The 16,436-nt window shown below is 36.9% G+C and overlaps 1 protein-coding gene across 2 annotated transcripts in view; it reads left to right on the top strand.

The window, feature by feature from the left end:
• Positions 1–558: 558 nt before the first annotated feature.
• The window catches only part of abl1 (ABL proto-oncogene 1, non-receptor tyrosine kinase), a 33,997-nt gene continuing 18,119 nt past the window's right edge, over positions 559–16,436 (top strand). For both annotated transcript variants that reach the window (XM_014470498.2, XM_023338406.1), the window contains exons 1-2: positions 559–1,085; positions 3,918–4,301. In XM_014470498.2, coding sequence (XP_014325984.1) covers positions 4,175–4,301 — 127 coding nt within the window. In that variant the 5' untranslated portion in view covers positions 559–1,085; positions 3,918–4,174. The remainder of the gene's footprint in view (positions 1,086–3,917; positions 4,302–16,436) is intronic.

The raw sequence follows: 16,436 nt of genomic DNA on the forward strand, positions 1-16,436 counted from the left end.
AATATTCGAGTAGCAGAGCTATTTCACAGTAAAGCCCTGGACAATCCCATCAGTTTTTGGCAAGCACCACTAATCCACCTCACTTGCTTTTGCTGTTTCTCTTCAAATCTATATTTGGCCGTGTGGTTAGAAAGTCAGGCAAAGGGATGTTGGAATTGAGGATATAATTTTTGCCCATTATTATTGATGAAACAAATTGTTTGAACTTCCTCCTTTTCTTCAGTCCTGCTCTGAAGCAGGACTTTCAACTCTGAGATTTGGGCCATAGTTCAGGTATTTTTTTGAGATGCTCATCAGTGGCTTCTGTATCAGAGTTCTAACTGAAATCAGTTGTTGAGCTCTAACTGCATCTAACCAGTATCAAAGTTCAAATTATTTCGAGGTGGAGTTCTAATTGTAACAAAATATGTTCATGTCTATGTCCTATTGACTGTAACTAATTAGTCTTCCTAGGTTTGTATCTGAGCAGTTTGTGAAGCCCCTTCAGCTCCAAAGCACTGTCCCACGCACGAACGTCACGTCACACGTTGCACCACCCACATTTTTCTGTAAACCACCTTGCGTATGGAAGTATGGCGGCCTCGGCGAAACAACTGCTCCTCGGCCAAAGTTTACTGCTCCGGTTTTGACGTGAAAGCGATGAATAAGTACGCAAACAGAGCAGGCGGTATCGACGAGCTCGGTTGCTGTGAGCATTGGACAGGGCTTGCGGAAGGAGTCGCTGTTATTTGGCCGGCGGACTTCACTGAACTTCCCTTCGCCTCCTTGATTGAAGCGTCTCCACTCCGGGTATCAGACGGGGAGAAGCTCCATGAGACGGGAAAAGTGGACACGGAAGTTGGAAACTAAGTCATTGCGCTGACTTTGGAAAGTCCAGTCGTAATGTGGGAATGTATGGTGCCAAGGCACATTTGTTGAGATGTTTTAGCGCACTTGTCCGAAATTGTTTTTTGTCGGGAAGCAGCGAGAACCAACTGTTGACTGCTCGACGTGCATTTAGGGTCTGCGCGCTGCATACCACCAGCAGACGTTGGTTAGCTTTCATGGCTCCGGCTAACCAACAGTTTCACTGTTTCTCTGACCACGTAAGTTGTCATACGTATGTATCTTACCTTTGTTGACGTTTTAGAGGCAAAATAAGTTGTTTCCAAGTGGTAGAAAAATATTTTAATTTACCAATGTTGCCAGTTGCTGATGATTAACTGTTTATTGCGAGCGGAAAGCTGAGTTAAAGGTACTCCAAATCTACGTGTTGCGCTTGAATTATCAAGGGTGTAGTGTAGAAAAACGTTTAACCGTTTTATAAAATATGAAAATCAGAATTTAAAGATGTAGATATATTTCAAAAATTATTATGCATACAGCAATATTTTTTCCTTTGAAAAATAACTCAAACTGATTGATTTTCAGACGTGCTATTCATTAAGTGTTCAGTTTATCTACTACATTTAGGATGCAATCTAAACCTTTTGCCATCAATAGCTGTTTGAGTTACTAATTTAAAAAATTGCAGACATGTTCATAAGACTCTACAGGTTTTCAAAAAAAGTACCATGTCCTGTTAATAATTTTTAGGTTTATTATGGTCTTTGACTCATAGACAACAGGGGAATACAGTAAAATAGAGATGCACCTAAGAGGCTTTCTCTTCCCAAAATCAATTTCCTCAGCCCTGGAAGGCCCAGGAAAACAATTCAAATTAATTAGATTTTAAGTGATTCAGATGATTTAATTTTTTTAGTCAAAAAAAAAAAAAAAAACATGAGAAGGAATACATGTAGGGAATATGGAGATTTGCTTTGACAAAACTCTTAATTGATTATGTTTTCAAACACCCTAACAGATAGTATGACAGGTATTATCTGTTTGCTGTCAAAACAATATTTATTTATCAAAGCATGCTAAATGTAGCTGGCATATGGAAAAAATATATATATATATTTTAAATGACAGTTTTATTTTTGGTGTGTTTGACAATCTTTGTATTGCCACTTTTAGCATTATTGTAATAAGTGCAACAAAATGTTCTGAATAGATTTTTTTCCCCACATAGTTTTTCTGTAGTTAATGCAAATTGGACTGAAGTAGTAGCAGTTTTGAAGCTCAGTAGTTTTGAACCTTTATCTGAATTAATCGCCTATTACACTCACTAAATGCTAAGTGCATGCTATTGGTTAAAGCATTTTATAGGAGTGCACTGATTTATCTGCCGGCCAATTTATCAGCGCCAATTTCCTTAATTTTGGGAGATCGGTGATCGGCCAATTCTTACATGTGAAGCCGATTTTATCCACCGATTTTATCTACCTCAGCAAAGGTTTAAAAATCAACCACTGTCCTCTTCTGCTGTCCCGTAAGAAAGGTTTGGCTGATTTAAGGTGTAGAAGACTGGCCAACCAGGTCATGTCTGCACTTTGTAGTCAATAGTCGCCCCAATGTTGCAAAGTCAGCAGCCAAAATTGGAATCAGCAGGTCAGACTTTTTAAAGATATGTAATCAAATATCAGCCAGAAAACTGCAATCGGTGCACCGCTAGCATTTTAAGATTGTAAATATTAGACTTCTTTATTTTTTAAGGAATGGGAAAGAAAAAAAAAATTTTTTTTCCAGTTTTTACCCAGGTGAGCACCAACCACCGATTGCAATTTTGATAAGTGCATCTAGAATGAGATACATTTTTTTGTAATACAAAAATATTTAAGAACCAAGAAAAAAATGATATGTCAACATTCTGTTGTTGTTCTGTGAGCCCTATGTTTAATTTTCTTCTGTTGGGAAGTCTTGGTTTTGTGTTTAACCTTCAAACAAAACACCCCTGGTTATAGTGAAGTTTTTATTTTATTATTTTTTTAGAAGATAGTATTTCTTTAAATGCAACTCGCTTTGGAAAAGCTGGAATCTTATGGATAATTTGGAGAAAAGGATGACAAATTCAAAGGGGAAAATATAATTGTTGACCAAGACAGTAACAGACTTAGTAAAGGCTTGGTGTTGTGATGTGGGAAGCATTTTGATGACATAGTATAAGTTCACAAATCACAAAAAATCAATACACACTGCAAGTGTTGCCTTTATTATATGGTAAATATGTCGGGACAAGTCCATCAGAATCGCACTATCTGTGTGTATTGTCCCTTTTTGCAGGCACCACTCCTTAAATTCATTATCACATTATTTTGAACTGCCATGTTGAGAAAATCTTTCTCAGTTTTTGAAACACCAAATGTGAATAATTTTATCTCCCCTCCTTTAACAATAACAATTTGTACAATTATTGTTTAGTGCACTCTTTAAGTTGGAGACAGTTTTGTATTTGCAATTTTGGCCTTATTTAAGTTTGCAGAGGCATTTTAACAATACCAAAACACACTGGAGTTATAAAAAATTGCAATTTCCAAATGGCAAAAATGTTCCATTATGGCGTTCCCAAAGTAAGGTCCTTTTATGAGATGCCAGGGAAATAATTGCAGTGACATGAGTTGTCCCCAGCTGTATTCATCACAAAGTATTTCCCAGTTGTTGCTGTGCACTGCCAGTAACTGGGTTGAAAGATGATTTCTACACTTTTATCATGCTTGCTGACAAGACCAATGTGGCTACTGGAAATATTTTTGGTTGTTAAAAACACAGACATTCAAGGTGAAGAAGTTAAAGGAGAAATATATTTCACTCTCCGTGAGGTTACTGGGTTTCAAAACTACACCTGGGAAGCTATCAGCTGGTGTACACAGTAAAAAATCTATTTAATATGGTCATACAATTTTGTTCTAAAGTAATCAAAGTTAGCATAGCAACAGTATCTCATACCTAATCTTTAGAAGTTACTGTTTCTGGATCAGTTATTCAGATGGACCAGATTCATGTTATTGATATCTGTATTGAATTGTAAATGCACTTATTTATTTATTTTTTTTCAGATTCCACCTGAAATGGCTTGTTTTGTCTTGTGAAGTGAGGATGCTCCACTAATGTGTGACACGCGGAGTCATACTGGTGTAACTTTGATCTGCTCAGGTGACCTGAATCACCCGTTCTCTCAGAAGGGACGTTCTGAGGTAGGGAACGGGTCTCCTGTGTCCCCCTGATTCTCTCCCTGTCTGGTACCCAACTGTGGAACGGGGAACAACTGATAACAGCTTGGATAGTCCCGGCTGCAGCCTGGCACCCTGCCCTTATGGGGCAGCAGCCGGGGAAATTTGTAGGGGACCAGAGGAGACCCAGTTTGCCAGCTTTCATCAAGGGGGGAAAGAGAGACTCATCACGCCATGTGAGCCAGCCATGGAATGTTTTCGATAGACACGGTAAGATCAGAACTCTTTCATAAAGTATAAAGAAATAAATTATTTTCAAACAAAACAGAATGATTGCTTCATTAGTGTTGTGCATCATATTTACACAGATCTACAAACACATACTGAAATTATGTTCTGTCCCCTGCTTTCATATTATAGTTTCATCAAGCTGAAGCTGAACAGTGACAAAATAAATACTGTCAATGATGACAGTTAGACCTGTTCATTTGTGATGTTTTTCCCCAAGTTAAAATTAACCACAGGATGCACACAAGAATATAAATTTCCCCATATTTTTAGTTGAAATTGTTCAAAATTAACACAATAGATTATTGAATCTGTTATTCTTTCACATTACATTTGTAGATTGTTTCAAATGTCATCAACATGTTGCAACAAATTTTGGCAGGGGGATGTAGACCGTAAAACTTGTCAGAGCGGTCTAGGGCTATTATGTCATGACTTGTGGGGCGCATACTTTGTGCAACACTGAAACAAGAGCACTGTAATTGCACAGTCTAAAACTCAGGTATTTTAAATATTTTGGATTATATTTTGATCTTTACATTGAAAGTGTATGTTATAGTTATATACTCTACACTTTGCAACATATTTGATTTAAAAAGCGGGATAGAGTCCAAATAGGACTCTTTAGCATTAAATTAATTGATAAATGACTTAATAACATGCGTGTCCAAACCTTCTTTTCTTCAGGAACCCTACTTAAATCTACAATGACAGCCCACCTCCTTCCTATTCACTACCATATTTCTGCTCTCCACTTTCAGTCAATTTATCAATTGAAATTGATAAATCGATATTGAAATATCGATTTATATGAACAGAAAGTGTTTTCACGATATATCCGTTTCATAAACTGGACAAATTATCCCCATGGTTGTAAATCTATTTATCCAGAAATTAGTTGTTGGGATTTCTGCAGAAATAAATGAAAGGCTCTTGTATTTTTTTTAACCATCTAAAAAGGGTATAGAGAAAAAATAATGGAAAACACTGCCTGCTTACAATAGTGTTCTCATTAACCATTAAAAACTTGTTTTTTTTCCAAGAACATCTTAATGATGAAAAAACAGGACTTAATTTTCCCACTGAGGTTGGTGGAAGTCTGTATGAAGAGTTCAAGGTCTACCTTAGTGTTTACTTTGTCGTATGCATTAATACATAATGTAATTTGAATTTTTTTCTTTTAACTTACCTTTCTAATTCAGTTTAATTGTAAAACTTCATAATGATGCAGTGATAAACAATTACATATATCTGTTTGTAATGCTGTTTGAAGAAACAGAAATGTAGCAATTTGCAAAGTTAAGTTTATGTCCTACTAAACTAAACTAGTAAAGTGCCAAAAATGGTGCCAAAAAACATTTTAGGCCATCTTAGATTTTCATCTCATAATTTTCTGTTGCACCTAATTTGAAGCATGATGTGCAACAACATTAACTTCTCTATTTGAGACATGCTGGCCCTGAACAGCGTGCAGTTATGTGGAGTAATCTGAGGAGTAATTTATAGAGCATCACAAACAGGTTTTCCAATGTTAACAGGGGATTTGGGAAGGGGTTTACCACCATCAATCACTGCATAGACAAAATGTATGCATATTTTTTCAATTGAGAGAGTCTGAAGGACAAATAGGCATTTCATCATGTATGATTCAGGTCTGGCAGCAACATATTACCAACAAGTACAGTTCTGGAGTGGATTTGCTATGCTTAAAAAACCCCTTTTATGCTAATTGTCAGTGATGACAGCTTGTTCTTGTATCCACAGAGATATAAAATTTGAATATGCCAACAAAATGAATAGTCAGACATTCAAAAACGATGCTGCCTTATTTGAGATTGATTTCGTTTAGTCAGATGAGGGAAAAAGTGTTTTGGAATCTGGAAAAGAAATCTGAAAAATCTTTTATCCTGTTGAAATACTTAAACTTTTAAGCCACTTATACCCTTCAGTCAGCAAATTACATTTCATTATTTTAAATTCCAGTAACTCTCCTCTTCTGGGAAAATACACCCTTTAGCTATTGTGGTAGGTAGGTTCTGAAATGATTCAAATCCAGCTGCAAAACTACTCCACAGAATCCAGTCTCATTATTTATTAAAACAAAGATGAACTACGCTCAGAAAACAATAGAATTTAAAGTGGCTGTGCTTTATTTTTACACGTTTGGCTTGAGATAATATGAACTGTCTTACACACATTTTACACACCCTACACCCTATTCTAGTGGAAAGTACTAGGCTCTGTAATAAGTACAAATTTACAAGTTTAATATTTCTAAATATCTACTTTGTACGCAAAGATGGCAATGTTTGGAATGATAAACTGCTTGTTAAAATAAATTTACAGCTTGTGTTGGTATAAACATCCTCTGTAAAAAAGCATTAGCCATTCAAAGCTATCTTTATATATTCATAAAAAGCATCGGACAGTGATTGCCTTTGTAAGAAAACTCTACCCACTGACTCAAAAGTCTTGTTTAACGCAGAGGGGGACATGTCAAGGAAGGTCAGAAAAGCAGAGTGAAATCTTTTGTTGGTTAAAAAGGTCGGATTTTGCAAAGGGTCAGCAACAGGGCATATTTGTTTTCCCTTTCTGCCCCCTTTCCCTTGTGATGAGCAGGTTAGGCCATAAGAGGGGATGTGAGTCACAGTGCAGGAGCAGGGCAGCAACAACAGCTTTATGTTTTTTTTTCTCTCCCTCTTGGTGAGCTTAAGCTCGTTAAAAGTGGGATAACCAGCTGCCTTGCTCCTTCCCAGCAGGCAGGTTCAGACCTCTGCATGCAACTGCCTGGGAGAGAGACACAGGCAGTAAAGAGGCAAGCAAAGACCTGTCTGTTCTTTGGCTTCATTGTGTACTGTACAGCGGATTGGTGACATTTTACTGGCTAGTTAGTACCGATTGTAATGTTTGAAAATGGTTGTGATGCGCCTAGAATATTTTTAGCTGACTTTAATGTTTTGTTTAAAAAAAACAGTATGTAAAAACATACAAACTGAAGTACCATGGAATAAGTTAAAAGCAGAGATATCTTACCATTTTTTTCCAGACATGCCAGATTCATCTGATTACTTTTTTATTATAAATGCTTACTGGGTAGTTAGAAATCATTTTTTCTAGTTGGTGTCTATAGTTAAAATGCATTGCAAAAGTATCCGTGCCACTTTGAACTTAAACTTTAGATTGCTATCACAATTTCAATGCAAGTTGAAGTAGGTATCCTCTCTATCCTAACTAATTATTTTATACACTTATACTTCAAATGGGTTGATGTACTTTGAAACTGTTTCATACAACAGTTTTTATTGTGATGTAGATCAGTAGCCACTAACAGGAGGAATCTTAAGTTCTTTTTACTCCCTTTTAGCATTCCTGTCCTTTTTGGCAGGTGTGCCTTACGTTCTGGTAATGGCTGCTGATTGTGTCATAGAGGCCCTATTTATTAAGCATCCCCATAACCGAGCATTATGTCACAGTTTGGTTCATTTAAGTAGATAAATTCAAGCTATGTTTCTTTTGTGGCACTAGAACATTTTAGTGATCCCTTATTTATAACTAAAATATGTATGTTGTATTTATTAACTTTTATTTTGCCATCAAGAGTAATTAAATGCATATTTGTTGTTTACCTCCAGCTCCCCAGACATACAGTATATAAACAACCAAATCGAGAAATTCTTTCATACTGTTAGCTTTTGCTATGATTTTATATTGAAGTAACATATTTCTGAGGAAAAAGGTGCCAGGCTAGCTGGCCAGACTAGTTGGGTGACAGGAAATGCATAGGCCATTGACATGCCTTTGCTTGCTCGGTAAGGGCACACCAGGGCTTCTTTTCTTCCCCGTGAACTTCAGCCGAGACCTTTCTAATTGCATGTCTGACTTCTGGGCTAGCAAACTTCTTAGATGATTAGAAGCAAGATGGAAAGAAAACACACCAAGGTAACTGTAGAAGTACACGACATTCATCTGATGCAGATGAGCATAGTGCACGAATGAAGCAATCATGTTGGTGTTTCTGAAGGAGACTAAGCGTTCTGTCACGGAAGAGCTGTTATCTGCTGAGAAACTGGTTCAGCGTCCCTTAGATGTTGTTTCCAGGAAGCATAACATTCATGTCTTAAACATTCACCTACCTCTGCATTAGCTACACCTGTTCAATTGTTGATGCAAATGAATAATCAGGCAATCATCTGGACTCTACTGATTTTGAACTGGTGATCTATTAGGACTTCCACACCCAAACCTTGCTTGGATTTACAGAGACTGGTCTGAAAAGATGGAACTATCATGGGGATTGACAAGTGTCTGGACAAACTTACCTTATTAAGATCAGAGGAGACTAAGGCAGAGTGGTTTGAGATAATAGACAGGCAACATTAGCTTGTTACAATGAAGGTGTGTAGAATATTATCTCTGAATGCACAATATGTAAACCATGTAGTAGATGGGCTGCAGAAGAATATGAGCTAACAACGTGAACCAACTACACCAGTCTAAGGCTACAGTTCAAATAGAGTCACCAAAATAGGTTAATAAGAGATTGAGAAAATTTGACCTGAGTGAGTCTCAATTTTAACTTGGGCACTTGCATGGCAGACCTAGAATTTGGCAGGGACCCATCCTGCTTCATGTGATTCAGGAGTTCAGATTGTGGTGGTGTAACGGTCTAATAGAAATTTTCTTGGCACACTTTAGGCCACTTGGATACCTGTTGAGCATATTTTATTCAGCACAGCTAAGAGCTGTTGCTGACATGGCATGATCTGATCTCGAAGTGTACTAAGGTACTACGTTTTCAATTCTAAAACCGTAAAAACTTTCTTTTTAAATTCCTTTTAGTATGAAGTAATAACATGCTTTATTGTTTCCAAATCATGCTACCAAGCGGTTCACTATCTCTCTATACTTAACTTCTTGATCATCTCTGATAAACCAGCCAACTGCAGAGTCATCTGAGTATTTCCACAAATAGCAGGAGTCTGTTTTGTACTGGAAGTCTGAGGTGTACCGAGTGAAAAGGAGTGGTGATAATGATACTGTGGTATTTTCACTAAAAGTTGTCATAGTGTTACTCTCATATCAACAAATGCCTGTTGTGGACTGTGTCTGTTCCTTTATAACTGTCATTTGATTGCTACTTACAAGCAGGATAATGCAGGACATAAGAAATCTCAAATCATCTAAAACTAATATCTTAATGATGACATTGAATTTACTTCTATTCACATTACAATTCAGGTAAATAAAGCATTAAATGGGGTATTTAATGTCCAACCGACCAATCTGCAGGAATTTTTAATACCCTTTTGAATTTAAGCTGTAAAGAATTAAAACAGTTTTGAAGGCAAAATGGATTATGTCCCAGTACCAGCACACTATACCTGATAAAACCATGATGGTATATACAGATGTGTGTATTTGTTGATGAGGACTAAAAACATTTGACGATTCCTTTATTGTTAATCTTTGGAAGAGGAAATCTCTGTAATTGTTGGTTACATAAAAAGAAATCTGGGTGCCAGGTGTGTATTTGTGTCAGTAGATGCTGTCTGTGTGTTGGGCTAACCATATTATTTTTGGTCAGTAAATGTATTTTTTTGTTTTTACTGAAAGTAGAGGAATCCTTGGAATATTAGAGACCAAAATCTCTTCGTATGATTCTTCCTTGTTGTGCGTGTGTGTGTTTGTACGGCACACATTGACACACAACCACAGAGCAGCTCTTAGTAATATTCATTGATACCAGCTGTTAGGCCTCTGGTGGCTTGTCCCTTGACCTGGTTGGCTATGTCTCCAAATTTGAGTGCAACATTAGACAAAACTTTAATGAAATACTCAGGTGATGTCCCTGTCACATAACTAATTTATTTGCTAATTAAAACACATATGAAAATCCTGTAATAATCAAAGTTTTTGTTTTATCTGTGCTAATTTTTATTTAGCACAGATTTAAGGCTCACCAACTTGACTAATAATGATGGTGCTAGAATATGTGGCATTGTTAGGACTGATTGTTCAGTGATGTGTGAGCGTTGCTGCAGAGGCCTTTTCTGTCTGGAACACACGATTGTCTCTGGCCAGATGACACATCACTTCCCATCAGTGTTTTTTCCTCTCATCAAGTCTTGGCCATGTGGAAAACAAATTTCCCTTTATTGTCACACTAATTAATGACCAGCCTCAACAGTTTAGTGAAGAAAAGCAAGGGAGTTAGTTGCTTCACCATATCACATCCTGCAATCTGTATTTACTAATCTCTTGTGCTGGTCGATAAAAGTTGTTGATTAATGAAACCAAACAGTATTTAAGAAGAGCTCTGAGAATTTATCTGAAATGAATAAACATAAGGGGTATTATTATGATAGTGAGACTTGTTTTTAAAAAAAATATTTATGGGAAGTGACCATTCTGAGATCTTTATGTATTAATGGTTTGTTTTGGATTTTAACAAATAAATAAATTTGAACCCCTTGTAGTCGCAATCAAGACAAGAATATGTTTACATGTAATGTTTGTCTGTCATTTAAAGGTTATCCAGGCTGTTTCCAAGTCCTTTTTGAAATCATAAGCAGACATATAAAACTGTAGCTGTGTGATGATGTTGCCACAGCACAGTTTGTTTTGGAGTTTTTATTGTCCTGCTCTAGTGTGACACCCAGTGGTTTTCTGGAGTTGTTCTGCTCTCCTTTGGTAAGATTTACTAATCCCTGCAATCTATTTTAGTTTTTTGTACATTTTCCAATCTTTATTTTGAAAAGGTTCGCTTTTCCTGCATGGAAAAGCAAACTTTTCCAAGCAGGAAAGCAAACTTTTCCAAGCAGGCCCATTTTTCAACTTTAACTATGCCACCAAAGTCGCATGCCTCTGATAAATTATAGCTTTGTTGTTTTTTTTATTTCAACACTAGCATTCATTCAGCATGAAAAACGTTTCTCGGCTTGTTGTTTGCATTCTGCCAAAGTCTTAATATTGTCACCTGTATTCTTTCCATTGTAGCATGCAAAATTCCTCAGCAGGGAAAATAAGGCCAATTGTGTAACCCTGAGCTCTGCTCAGTATGACCACATTCTTCTTGGGTTCCTGCCAAAACATTTCTCTTGAGCCTATCCGCTATGCTTCCAAGAGAATCACATGTTTGTATCTGGTCTCTTGCATCAAAGGTGGGTTGAGTAATATTGCCTATTATGCTCAGAGACAAGTAGTGAGAGTTAAACATTAGGGCAAGCTGCAACAGTAAGGAGAAATATGCAATCCTCTGTGCATTCCCCTCTCAAATAACTGGTGCGGTTTCCCTCATTCCCTCGTTCTTTTCTCTCTGTTTTAATTATTGGATCTCTTTTGTAATTGTTCCATGTTTTTGAAAAGTGCAAAACGATCTTATTGGTGTTTTTCTTTTTTCTTCAGATAGTTGCAAAGATTAATCACCTTCAGCCTCTTTACAGAAGAAACCCTGACCTATCTGATTTAGCATTTATGACCTAATTAAGATTTAAATTTAACTGGTAAAGACCTTGTCTTGTATGGTCCCTTAAAATACACCTGCCATGTTTTTTGTATGTGTGTGTTTTGTATGTATGTTTGCATGGTTTTTTACATATATGTTTTAATGTACAACACTTTGACTACTCTAGAGGTTTTTTAAGTATGATATTGAAATGCATGGATGTGCCATAACTTTCTTCAATAGAACAGAAACAATACAGAAGAAATTATCTTTGGACCTAAAGAGGAATGATCTAGAGTCAGTACATAGCTTCAGATGTACATCTAGAAACTAGTGATCAGGCCCAAAATCTGGAGGTAGTGATGGACATAGACCTGAACCTCCAAAGACACATAAAGCCATTACAAATTCAGCCTTCTATCACTTAGGAATATTTCCAGGATTAAGGGAATAATGTCCCAGAATTATCCAGAGAAACTGCAACAGTGTTTTCGTAAGTCTACCTAAAAAATAGACAGCTGGAGCAGATCAGACAATGGAGTACATCACCCAGTTTTAAAGTCATTACAGTGGCTTCCCGTAGCTTGGATAATAGACTTTAAAATGCTTTTGTTAATTTATAAATTACTAAATGTCTTAGCACCAAATACATTAAAGTCCTGTTGTTGTATCAACCTTCTAGACCTCTCAAGTCTTCTAGTTCAAGTCTACTCTGGATCCCTAGAATCAAAACCACAGAGAAGAGAACACAGAGAAGCAACATTCAGTTTTTATGCTCCTCTAATCTGGAACAAATTTCCAGAGAACTGCAAAGCAGCCGATACACTGAATTCCTTTAAATCAAGACTAAAATACCTTTTGGAGCTAGTGTCGATGTTATTGACTAAGAAAATTAGGAACACATTTAGTCAATTTTTGTAATTGTGTTAACTAAAAAAAACAAAGTACAAATAAAGATAACTATAAGTAAAATTATTGATGTTTTTGTCAATGAATAAGAATAAATTAATGCTTGGAGGAAAATATATCTGTCTATTTGTTCATTGTCCATACATAGGGGCATTTACTCCTGCTAAATTCTCACTATGGAGAAAACAGAGTGGTGATGGGAGTATTTTTGGTAAATACCTGCAGAAATGACAACTTAAAGAGACACCAGGAAGCAGGCTGTCGAGTAGGGCTAGCTATGCTTCAGTTCTGTGTCCTAAATTACGTGAGACTTTTACAAGACTGGAATGATTGGATGATTTACTGTAGTGTTAATGTTGTGATCTGTCAGAAGCTCTTCTGTCTGTTGAGCAGCATAAAACTGATCTAAGTGTTGATCCAAACTGTTTTCCCAGCACAACAGACCATGACCTTCTTTGGTAACTAATACTGATTTTCTGTCAGCTTCTTGCACTTCAGCTGACAGTGTTATTGGTAGCAATGATGTAACCTTTTAGTAGCTTCACTGCTTGATGTTACAGTGGTTATCTCCCCCCCCCACCCACCCACCCACAAAAATGACCTTAGCTAATGTGTATAAAAAAGTAACTTAAATATTCAAGAATTGTATTATATGGTAAAAATTTTCCTCTTATCAGTCACAGAAAACTGACATCAAAATGGACTGACTACAAATAAGTCTCTCTGTGTGTTGGACTGACTACAAATAAGTCTCTCTGTGTGTTGAAGACGACGATTTTGTTTTTATATAAAACAAATTTGAGGAATGTCACTTTGGCATTTCATCACAGTTTCAATCCCTGATGGAGTTAAGGATCTTTTTCTTTTAACAAATCTGTAAATTTGATCTGGAATATTTCACAGTAACCATTTTACTTACAGGAAAAATGGTAAAGATTTTTTATAAACATTTATTCTTCAGGTATAGCATGACTGGTGGCAATGATAAACATGCACTTGATTAACCAAAATCGGATTATTTTATTTTTCTTATTAAGGATATTATTCAGGATTTTTTTTTTGTTAAACAGTTAATCTATGTTGTATACAATGTAACGCCCGCACCTACAAGAGACGTTCATTACTTAAGTATAAGAAGAATTTTTCTTAAAGATGTGGAAGGCCCTAAAAAAGTAGTCCTTTGTGATTTATAGTTCACTAAATTTGTAAACTTAATTGACTAAAACTAAACCTAAAACCAAAATGTCCACAGGTGACTGAAATGCAATTAATACTTAAATTACATTTAGTTAGACAGATTTTAAACCAGTGTTTAAAATTAACACTGGTTGAAACTTGTATAGCTGCCATAGATTTTTTTTTTTTATCCATTCTGAAGCTCAGTTATGGCATCATTGTAGTCTGAAAGCAACATAACTTATATTTCTCTCCAATTTGCTTTAACCTGCATATCCACACACAAAATTCACATTTGCATGCTCAGAGAGTTCCTCCAAGTGAAGTTAGGAATGCAGTCTGAGAATCTGTTGCCACCTGGTCCCATACACACACACGCCCCCACACACATCCCACCCCCCACACACACATGCACGTGAACACTTGTGCAGGAAAAAAAAACTTCCCCTACTGCCTTTCCTTGCTCCATGCCCAAGCAGGCCGCTGCAGCTCCGGACACAGCTGTTGTTTTCTCTACAGACAACCTGTTACCTCAGACGCCAGAAAGACAGGGCTGGGATCAGCTCAGTGTTGCTGTCTTGTGCAGAAAACATTTCTCATCTTACTTACTGACAGACGATTAAGTTGGATATGATTTAAAATTTGGACACTTTTTTTTTGCTAAAAATGTTGAGATATCACTGCTTGTGAAGTTTTCTCCTTTAAATGGTTTCATTTCAGTGCACATTGTTTGGCCTTTGCTTTACTTATTTTTCCTTGCCAGCTTAAATTTGACTTTATTGGTGTTCTGTCCTGTTTCTTGGTTTTGCATTAAACTCCTCTTCATAGCGCTGTAAGAGGATAAGATTGGGGCTGTAAAGCTAGCTGCATCTGGATCCACTTAGACGCTGAGAGAAGCCTGAGCAGTTTCACCACTGCAGTTCAACAGTGTCTCATAGCAGAGTCTCTCCTCTGTGTATCTATTGCTGTTTTTACTCAGGCGGGTATTGAGATGAACGGGGTCTTTCCCCAGGCATCTAGATAACAATTCCAAAGCATTTACAGTTGATAGTAGTGCTGGCTTTTTATGCTGTTAAGTCACAGAAGTAAGCCCAGAATGACTACAATGACAACAATGAAAATTCAATTCTGTAAAACAATTCTAGATTTATTTCATTTTATTTTATTATATTTTATTTTTTTCAGTTTTATCAGACTGTTGTTTTTGGAATTAAGCAAAGGGTTTTGCTGTTTTTACTTGTGGTTGAAATTTATGAGTGCCATTTATGAAAGTTTAGCTTGCTCTGTGCCAACCCATTAACTGGGAAGTTGCATCAAAATGGCATCCAAAAGCCTTGGAAGGTTAACTCAAATGTAACTGCCTCTGAACTACTTCATCATAAAATCTGTAAAATAATTACTTTTACTTCTGAGGAGTTTTGGCTACAAACGGTGTCAGCAGTGTGACTATTACCAGAAGCTAATGCAGATTTTAAACCTTGAACTAGAGCAATGATCAGTTCATTCTTGAGTGTCCACTCCTCCCTGTGGACTAAACTAAGTGGCAAATTATACGGAAATCTAAGTCCCCCAGTTTCATCTGCTGGTCTGCATGCCTCATACACTCTGGCTGCATTCAGCAGAGGGCTCAGAGTAAACAGCCACATGTGCAAACACACATCCACGCATTCAGAATACCTGCTTCCTGAGTGTCTCTTTTTCTCTTTTCTTTCCACCTGACTAATTCTGATTGCTTTAAATGTTAAGTGGAGTTAAGACAAAGAAATTCTTGGTTATGTACATTGAACAAAATGTATTAGAAACAGCTTTTTGTACCCTCCCCCTTTCTTTTTTCAAACTCTGTAATTAGATAGCTTGTTGGTTTAAGTGCATATATGACTCCTCTTCCACATAATAGATGAACAAGATTTATAGCTAGTGTTGGCTGGCCCCATTTTACCACTGTCAGTGTGATTATGGTTATATCCTAGTGTGCCAAGTCTAATATATGATTAGCAGTAAAGGTTGAAGTAAGAAAACGGCAGTATACTGGTTTTTCATCAAGGTTTGGAGAAAAGAATTGTGTATCCAGAAAGAGTGAGAAACAAAGCACCAGCAACCATCTCGTGGGTGGATGTACGTCAGCTAACTGTTAACATATTAGTCCACAGTATAAAACGCGAGCTATTCTGCTATGAGCTCATTTCCAAACAATGTGCTTCGTGCCTCTCCATCTGCAACCTTTTTTCCTCTTGCCTCCATTTTTACAGCCCCTCTTCTCTTGCCCTCATCCTCTCATCTTCCCCAACACTATGTGGCTGCGGTAAGTTAATCTGCCTTCCTCAGAGCTCTAGGAAGCCTGCATTTCTTTATAATTGGTGTTTTGGGGTGGTGCATGAGAAGTAGGCAAATGTTTGTCATACCAACACTGCATTGATGATGTGGGTAGGGAGTGTGGGGGGCATCTAGTGCCAAATGATTTGAGGTTCAGCACACAGGGTTTAAAAGTCAGACTAATGCCATGTTGATGGATTTCTGATTGCTGATGTGACAGACATAAACATCCATTATAATCATATCGAGGATATTATTGTGTGTTGTATTAACTG

This window comes from Xiphophorus maculatus, chromosome 8, assembly GCF_002775205.1.
Source record: "Xiphophorus maculatus strain JP 163 A chromosome 8, X_maculatus-5.0-male, whole genome shotgun sequence".
NCBI lineage: Eukaryota > Metazoa > Chordata > Actinopteri > Cyprinodontiformes > Poeciliidae > Xiphophorus > Xiphophorus maculatus.